The sequence below is a fragment of the Cottoperca gobio genome, unplaced genomic scaffold, assembly GCF_900634415.1.
Source record: "Cottoperca gobio unplaced genomic scaffold, fCotGob3.1 fCotGob3_2arrow_ctg1, whole genome shotgun sequence".
NCBI classification, from domain to species: domain Eukaryota; kingdom Metazoa; phylum Chordata; class Actinopteri; order Perciformes; family Bovichtidae; genus Cottoperca; species Cottoperca gobio.
Genome location: NW_021166910.1, coordinates 32,501 through 41,889, shown reverse-complemented (window position 1 = coordinate 41,889; position 9,389 = coordinate 32,501). Strand labels below are relative to the sequence as shown.

At 39.7% G+C, this 9,389-nt stretch overlaps 2 protein-coding genes and 1 long non-coding RNA gene across 3 annotated transcripts in view; 2 read left to right on the top strand and 1 right to left on the bottom strand.

The window, feature by feature from the left end:
- The first annotated feature begins 207 nt into the window (after window positions 1-207).
- Window positions 208-2,629, top strand: LOC115005405 (interferon-induced protein with tetratricopeptide repeats 1B-like). The gene is made up of 2 exons (XM_029427206.1): window positions 208-326; window positions 928-2,629. Exons 1-2 carry the CDS (start codon window positions 319-321, stop codon window positions 2,231-2,233), a joined length of 1,314 nt encoding a protein of 437 aa, XP_029283066.1. The 5' UTR covers window positions 208-318; the 3' UTR covers window positions 2,234-2,629.
- Window positions 2,630-3,779: 1,150 nt separating this feature from the next.
- Window positions 3,780-5,466, bottom strand: LOC115005411 (uncharacterized). The gene is made up of 3 exons (XR_003831944.1): window positions 5,377-5,466; window positions 4,869-4,917; window positions 3,780-4,109 (listed from the first exon to the last, which is right to left on the bottom strand). It is a non-coding gene; the product is annotated as an uncharacterized LOC115005411 (long non-coding RNA).
- Window positions 5,467-8,040: 2,574 nt separating this feature from the next.
- LOC115005412 (pre-mRNA-splicing factor 38A-like) overlaps window positions 8,041-9,389 on the top strand; it is a 19,449-nt gene continuing 18,100 nt past the window's right edge. The window contains exon 1 of the mRNA XM_029427212.1: window positions 8,041-8,091. The gene's annotated coding sequence lies outside the window, so the exon portion shown is untranslated. The remainder of the gene's footprint in view (window positions 8,092-9,389) is intronic.

Below are 9,389 nucleotides of genomic sequence, written 5' to 3'. Positions count from 1 at the left end.
AATGTGGCATCTTGGGGTTAAATATTTCACTCACAAAATATGAATATATACACAAATTTAAAATAATCGTTTTGCTTTTCTTCTAAAGAAGAAAAACGATGGAAACGATAGTCAGGTGTATGTAAATGTAAACATCTGACATTCACTTCTGCTTTGTAGTCAACATTTAAAGCTGCATGCTCAACAACATCTCATAATTTAGAGTAAAGCAGGAGTTGGACATCACTGACTTGTTTCCAGCGAACCCAAAGCAGCATCAAGAGAATCCAGCTGAACTAAGTAATATTTAGAGAACTGCTGAGTCGAGGAAACAGCTGAATGATGAGGTGAGCAACTGCTTCTGTCTTTCAAGTAATAACAATCATTATGATGTATTTAATATCTTATTATTATTGAGCCCCAGAGATCCAAAACCCTCACTTTTAATAATAATAATAATAATAAATTGAAATTATATAGCGTTTTTCGAGACCTCAAAGCCGCTTTACAATAGTAGGGGAAGTGGGGCCAGGGGTTAGGACGAGAAAAGAAAGGGAAAGAGAAAAGTGTTGTGTTGTTTTGATGACCTATCCAGATTTTTGCTGTGCATGCGTACCTGCGTACCAGTTATGTGCACCCCTGAATATATATCTCATCTGGCTTGCGAACACCCTGGGATCCCCCAATAGGAGCTGAAAATGTTACTGGTGAGAGGGAATGAAAAAAGGATGGATGTTTTATTTTCCTTATGACTGCTCCATTCATTTTTCCTTTCTTTGTTTACTTGTTTGCTGTCTACTCAGTGCTTCTTACTCCATTCCTTCCTTCCCTTCTCCTTTTCTCCACATGAGATGAACAGTGGTTATGAAAACATAGCAAACTTCAAAGCATATTACATTAACCTACTGATGATGTGTTTTAATAATTGTTATTTTTATTCTCCATCAGTGCTGCTCAGAGTCAAACAACACTGGTGTCCAAACTGCAGGGCCTGCAGTGCCACTTCACCTGGGATCTGGACACCAGCAGGGCCAAACTTTTACGTTTCAGGGAAAGGTTTGAGGATTTTGGCACCGAGGACGGACACAGCTGGCTGGGTCACATTTACAACCTGCGGGGGTTCATTGAATACAAGATGGGGTTCACTGAAGAAGCCCAGAGTTTCTTCAACAAGGCTACAGAGGCCTTCTGCCAGATAAGAAATGCAGATGAGGGTCCCTGGTTAGTGGTGAACTACGGGAACCTGGCTTGGCTGCACCACCACCTGGGAGACCCAGCAGAGAGTGAGGCTTACCTGACAAAGGTCGACGCCCTGATGAATAAATATCCATCTCCATCCCAGGACAAGCTCCACCCAGAGATCTGCGCTGAAAAAGCCTGGACTTTCATGAGGTTTAGCACAGATAAAATGCCGCTGGCTCTAGATTACTTCCTGAAGGCCATCGAGATGCAGCCGGACATGGTGGAGTGGAACACCTGCCATATCTTAGGGTTAATGTTTGCTTCAGAGCACAGCAGCACAGCAGTGGGGGCTGACATCTTGGAGAAAATGAGAATCGCCAAAGAAAAGGATCCAAAGAACTTGTACCTCGCAGTTCACTACCTCGACCAATGTGCTAAGAAAGGAGAAAGAATTGAAGATGAAGCACGTGAGCTAGCCAGGGAGGTTTTGAGAAATCCTGTCAGCCGCTACAGTGGTATTAAACCATTACTTATTGTTTACAGAAACTATTTATCTGTTGATGAGGCCATTGATTTGGCAGAGGAGGTTCTGAGAAACCATCCAGATGAGCGTTATCTGAAGGGATGTGCTGCACTCTGCTACAGATGGAAGATCTTTGACAATGACAGTCTTCCAACACAAAGCCTGATGGACAGATCAATCAGTCTCCATGAAGAGATGATTTCTCTTTACCCTCATTCCTCACTTAAGAATAAAATAGATCTTGCACATATATATGTAAAGTCAACTAATGGCCTAGCTAAAGCTGAGCAGATATACCAGGAACTGCTAGAAAGGGATCTTGAACCTGTAGACAAACAGATGCTTTACTACAACTACGCACAACATTTAAACTTCAATGGACAGGATCCCAACAGGTCAATAAGATATTACATGCAGGTGGCAGAGATACCGCAACAATCCATCTTTCATGACAAAAGCATCAAAGTTCTGGTGAACATTAGAGACAGAGGCAGGGGCAGAATGTGTAGAGAAATAGAGGAGTTTCTGGAAAACCTGCAAGAGCCATAGTGTTTTTAACAGCACTGGTTCTGAATCCAGAACAAATATAGGTATTGCATTAGCAATAACATCTGTATATACTTATTATTTTGATTACTTACACGTTAATTAAGTTGCACGTTTTTTCTCTCTTGGTCTTGTGGTCCAGAAGGCAGCAACACCCACACTCGGAACATGTAATATACGATCAACTCATTGTTGGTTTTAGTCTATAAATGGCTAACAAACAAAAGAACCTGTATATTTTGAGCTGTCTCCTTTTAAGGCAGGTTTCAACAAGTGTTCATTGAAGACAACACATATCTAAATACCTATACATTAGCACTGAAAAACTGCCAGCTGTAGTACACAAGTACAAATGTGTTGTAAATGTTAGTGAATAATAAAACTTGGATTTGTAATGCAGCTTAATTTGTTCTATCACCTGAATTACAGCCAAATGCAACTGATTGTTTTCATGTATGTAAGCTGTGTCTCAGTTGTACACTCTATAAATACTATGAAATATACATTACTAAGACATTCTGTTGGACGTCAACCAAACTACAACTTTTAAAGCTACTGCCAACATTATATTTGAAAACCTTTAGAGAAGCAAAACATTAGTTAATTCATTGTTTTCCAAAAACTAAAATCACAGTAACACTGAATTTTATGTTTGAGATTTCAGAATAATTCCTTGGAAATAATAATTTGGTAATAATTACAGGGGAAAACAGTAATTTCCTCAAAAGAAATGCTGAAGTTTTTCCCAAGTAAAGATGAATTCATTTATTGATTGATGATTGAAAACTTTATTGGAGCCTTGTTTAATAATATAATTTCCCAAAGACAAAGTATAAATGTTTGCATGTTCAGCCGACCTTTTGGCAATATAGTGTAACATGAAACCCATAGACTGTTGAAAACACAGCTGTAATATTTGTATCATGTCTTATTTTACTTGCAAAGTTCCTTGTAAATAAAATCCCAGGAGCATCATGTCATGTCTCGTCGAGTTTGTTGAGTTTTTCATGTTGTAACTTCCTGTTTTGTTGTGTACCTACCTCTTGTTTCTCAATCCAGACCCCTTTACTTCCTGTCTTGGTGTGGTTTCCCGCCATCTTCAGCCCCGCCCCTGATTGTTTCCACCTGTTCCCCCTCACCTCTTGTATAAATTGTCCTGTCTCCCCTTGTCTTGTGCCAGTTTGTCTTGTCATATCATGTGCAAGTACCAGTGTATCAACAAGTGTGATTTTTCAGAGAAGTTTGTATATCCTCTTAGTGTGCGCTTTGAGTTGATCATCGGATTTATTGAAGTAAAGTATTGTTTTTTACACTTTTCATTTGTTTCTGGAGTCGTGCGTTTGAGTCTTCCTTCCCTGTGTCCGAGTCGTAACACATCAATCATGAGTTGCATGTCGTCGTCTTTCAAACAAACTTCCATAAAACACACGACTAAGGAATCAGGGTCTTTATTTCTGACAAATGTCAGGTCAGAGTGTGAAACTCATTCTTAACATACAGAAACACATTTTCTACATTTACACAAATCCAAAAGTTATCAATAATAGCCGTAAGTATCTGAAGACGTACTGTAAGATTGCTCTCTCTCAGAGGGTGTGAGAATGAGGCTGAAAGGCTGCAGATGGAGTGAGTGAATATATACTGTCCATACACACTGCTGAGACCGGAGGGCTTTACATTGTAAAATCTTAGACATGTCGGTGGTCCAACATCGAAAATGGAAATGACTTGTAAACTTAAAATTAAAAAAACTCAAATTTCGTACAAGATTTAGAAGCAAGTTCTATGACCGTTTGGAGGTAAAAAATAAAAAGGGAAGATATATAAGAAACATCACTCGTTTCCTCTTCGACTCTTCTTGTGACTCTTTTTTGAACTCCTGTGATGTGAGAGATACAAAATGACTTTAAATGGAAATAATTAAACAAATAGTTCATAACTAATTACTTAAAAAAGAAATCACACTGGAGATATAGGAACATTAAATACCCTGTTTGTTTCATTTCAGACATTATTGTAAAATAGTGACAACACACAAAGAGTGCTGGGCGTCTCCTTAAATCCATTTTGTTAATGTGCTGAAGATCGTGTGTTGCGACTGAAAGCTCCAGAACAGCTACTCAATTAACCTTGACGTGAGATTGTTTTGTTTGTACTGCTTCCAAGGTCAAGAATCCTTTTTTATATATACTTGAAAACAATTATGTGAAAAGTGGGAAAACTCCATCTGCTGGTGAAGATCGTGTGATACAATAAAAATCTCCTGAAAACTACTCTAAAGACTCTGTGGAGAGATAGTTTTGGTACAGACTAAAATGTACCTGTGGCACTGCTATCAAGAAGCACTAAGTACTGAAAGTTGTCAAATTTGTAAAGTTAATGGCTTCTTCTTTGTGCACAGTTCCTGATTTAAATTAGTTAAAAACTGTATTTTTAGGCAAAGTTATTGTTCATCTGTGTGTTTAGACAACATTCAGTAACTTTCGCTTCTTGTTTAAAAAAAACATGTTTATTATATGGGATCGAAAAACTTGGAACTATACCCTGACCCAATATATGCAGATAGAAAAATGGTTATAATTTTGTGAGTAGATGCAACATTCTTGCATGTTTAAGCAACAACAGCATCATCACTCACCTCTCTGGGGACTTTGAGTGGCTGCGATGTCTGTGGCTTCTGTGATGACCTGGATCAGAATAATGATAGCATAAGTACCAAACAACCATCCTCAAAACATCATTTACAGTAAGGATTTGTTTCTTCTTCTACATACTCATAAGAATCAAGTATTGTGAACATCAGGGTAAAACCAATTGAAGAAATAAAAGTTTGACCGGAACACGAAAACTAAATGACAACGACATAAAATAAAAACCTCATGGAGCTCATCTGTCCAAATAAGTGGAGGTAGAATCAAAGAATAACTTCCTCTCATTCACTGTGGTGTTCACAGTTTAGTACAAATACAATTCAATAAGTGAAATGTCTGCAAAAGAGTTCTCAAAAAATTCTTATTAGGGTTTTATCTAAATGACCTCCCTGTATACATCCATCCATCTATTATTGTACAGCCACTATAGGCCAGTAGTAGAGCCTACTCTTAAAGTTTCTCAGTTTCGCATCAATGCATCACACGAGTACCTACCGGGGGATTTGGAGCGGTGGCGTCTGTCTCTGGACCGGCTGCGGTGTCAGCGGGGGCTCTTGCTGGGATGGCGGTCTCTCCGGGGCGATGGGCTGCGAGAACACGCAACAAAAAGACATGAATGAGGGTCATGTATTATATTTTAAAAAGGTGACAAAGGATTTCAGCCAAAAGCGAACATACCTTTGCCTCTTTGGAGATCTGCTCCTCCTGCAGAAAGAAAATAAACACACAGGATTTGAGCTGAATTCATAATTTATGAAATGACTTCACAAGAATGTAGCTGTGGAAAATGTCTCATTCTGGATGATTAAAACACGAACTGTCTGGGTGAGCGACTGCGTCTGTAACGAGGCGACGGTGAGCGACGAGGTCGGTCATTGTCACGTTAACCGTCGCGGCGCCTGTGGGGCTCAGGGGTCTGGAGTCTGTCAGGTAAATTAATCCTAAATTGTATTAATTCACATTGGAAAGACTATCATATGTATTTGTTTACCTCAATCAATATATATCTACACTACGAATATGTTTCTGCGCAATTATGTATTTTCTGCACTTAGTGTATTACGAACATAATAGGGGCACTTCCCCTTTAAGAAAACGGGTCAACAAACCATTACTTCCTGACTGCTGACGGAGGAGCGTGTTGGCGCCAAACTGGGACCAATGAGGAGAAGGTCAACGCCTACTCCATGTTTCAAATGCGATGTTTACAATCCTTTGGACACTCTGGAGCGGAGCCGTGAGACAGCAACATGGGGGCTCTTTGAGCCATGCAGTCTATGGAAACGGCGAAGTGAAAAGTGTCCTCAGCTGAGAATATTTTCTATGTTTGACTTATCACGTTAAATAAATATATCGATTGAACTAGAGGATTGCTGTTTTGATTCGACATTCAAACTCCGAGTTCTTCAGCTTTTTCCACCCTTTAAGTCTCTCCGGCTGCAGGCGGGAAAACAACACACGTTTTAAAACCTGTGGAAAGGCACCGCACGATAAACTGTTCCTGTAAGAAGTGAATCAGTCGTTAGTTGTAACTTAATTCTCTCCCTGACAAAAAACTAAACTGAAAAACAACAACAAAACTGAGGTAGACTATAGTTCAAGGGCCAACCAGTCAGAGGTTAAGAGCCAAAAATGTTACTATGGTACTGCAAAGAGCCACATCATACACACAGTCACAGATGTGCAACCCCAACCCCCCTTCTCTCTTTTGTTCTCAGCCTTTCTCTGTGCTCCCTCACTCTCTTCCTCCCCTCTCTCTCTCATACAGACACACAGACACAGACACACACTCAAAGACCCTCCCTCCCAAAGACACACACACCCTCACACAGACAGACACACATAGCTCTGCTCAGATTGTTATTGTAAATGTCACACACCATAATATTGAGAGAAATTGAATTAAACCTCTCCTACAAGTATTTAGGCGCCAGTTGTTATCAACAATGAACATTGTGTGCACTCTCACACACAAACTCTCAGTAAACAAATGTGAAAAAGTATAAAATAGATATCAATACTGATATGAACTGGGTAATGTGGTAGGAACGAAAGGATGCCACATCGTTTGATGGAAATTAAAATTATCTACCTACAGAGGGCTGAATTTAAAGACACCTCGAAAATCTAATTGAAAAATTGATGCGGCAGGCTTGTCCATTTTGCTGAAATTCCATTCCAGCAACTCAAAATGGTACTCAGTACTGTGTATTTCCCCCACGTGCTTGTATGCATGCCTGACAACGTCGCGGCTCCTAATGAGACGACGGATGGTGCCCTGGGGTATCTCCTCCCAGATCTGGACCAGGGCATCACTGAGCTCCTGGACAGTCTGAGGTACAACCTGACGGCATCGGATGGAATGAAAAATAATGTCCCAGAGGTGTTCTATTGGATTTAGGTCAGGCAAACGTGGGGGCCAGTCAATGGAATCAATTCCTTCATCCTCCAGGAACTGCCTGCACACTCTCGCAACATGAGGCCAAGCATTGTTGTGCACCAGGAGGAACCCAGGACCCACTGCACCAGCGTAGGGTCTGACAATGGGTCCATGGATTTCATCCCAATACCTAATGGCAGTCAGGGGGCCGTTGTCTAGCCTGCAGAGGTTTGTGCGTCCTTCCATGGATATGCCTCCCCAGACCATCACTGACCCACCTCCAAACCGGTCATGCTGAACGATGTTACAGGCAGCATAACATTCTCCACGGCTTCTCTAGACCCTTTCACGTCTGTCACATGTGCTCATCCTGGAGGAGCTGGACTGCCTGTGCAACCTCTGTAGGGTCCAGGTATCGCCTCATACTCCCAGTAGTGACACTGACTGAATACAAAACTAGTGAAAAACAGTCAGAAAAGATGAGGAGGGAAAAAATGTCAGTGGCCTCCACCTGGAAAACCTTTGCTGTTTTGGGGGGTCGTCTCATTGTTGCCCCTCTAGTGCACCTGTTGTTAATGTCATTAACACCAAAGCAGCAAAAACTCACTAACAACCCCCTCTGCTACTTAACTGACCAGATCAACATCCCAGAAGTTTAATTGACTTGATGTTATACTCTGATACAAAAGTGTTCCTGTAATTTTTTTGACCAATGTATTATGTGTTCACTTTGAGCAGCAGCTGTTTGCTGAGTGTCAGTATGAAGAGCTGGGACAGCTGTCACCTGGAGACACCTGCATTATGACGCTCTGCTGCTGCCACCTGCTGGTGTAAGCAGGTTATTGTTTGGTTCCCAACACGTTCACATACCTCTGTTATACAGCTTCATTTGTTTAATGCTCATCCATGTTAACTTCAAAATGTAAAGTTTAATTACCGTCCATCAGCAGCCTAAGTGCAGTATTGCAAAATGATGTGTCGTGTATTTGAATTTCTTGTATATAGTAACAACCAAAACAAAAAGAGTTAAAACTACTTTTCATAGTGTATATAATGCATGTTTATTAATTTGTACAATTTAAGCAAACTTGACATATTTGTTAGTTGCAACAGATACAACAATATAGTTGTATCTGGCCATAATATTAATTTTAAAATGAAGTATTACATTACATCACAGTTTTATATTTCACAACTCAAAGCTTTCAGCAAAGCAAATTTCAAAGGCTATAGAGTGTACGGTGTTCTTAAAATACAGTGCAAAGGAAAACATCATGGTTACAGATAGATAGATACTTTATTGATCCCGAGGGAAATTTAGGCACTCAGCTTAAAAGACATATGACATGACACATCTGTCACCCCCCTCCCCACCATTAAAAGTAAGAAAAAAAAAGAATTGAGAGAGTACACTGTGTAAACCTGAGCAGATTTATACACTAAGTTAAGGAAAACAACATCCATTCAAAATCTATTTTAACAAATAATTTCAACATGTTAACAATCAGTGTTAGTGAAGGATTCGGCGTGTTTCATAAAAATCAAGTGCTGATATTTTTTTTAACAGCCTCTTACTTCCATTAACTACGAATGTTAACTACAAAAGTCCAGACACTTTTAGAAACCTGCCTTTAATGGACACAGCTCGATATATATGCAATACCTATATTTTTTCCAGAAACTTCTCTATTTCTCTACACATTCTGTCCCTGCCTTTGTCTCTAATCTTCTCCAGAACTTTGATGCTGTTCTCCCGAAAGAAGGATTTTTGCGGTATCTCTGCCGCCTTCATGTGATATCTTAGTGACCTTTGGTACTCTTTTCGATCGAAGTTTAAATATTTTGCGTAGTTGTTGTAAAGCATCTGTTTGTCTGCAGGTTCAAGATCCTTTTCTAGCAGTTCCTGGTATATCTGCTCAGCTTTAGCCTGGCCCTTAGTTGACTTTGCATATATATTTGCAAGGTCTATTTTCATTTTCACATTTAAAAAAATATAACAAATATATATTTGATCATAAATATTGTAATTTGTACTGTCCATCAGCCTATTATTGGGGTTTTATTGTTTACTTTTTACTAGAGAATAAACACAATAAAATAAATCATATTACACAATAATGAGACATTT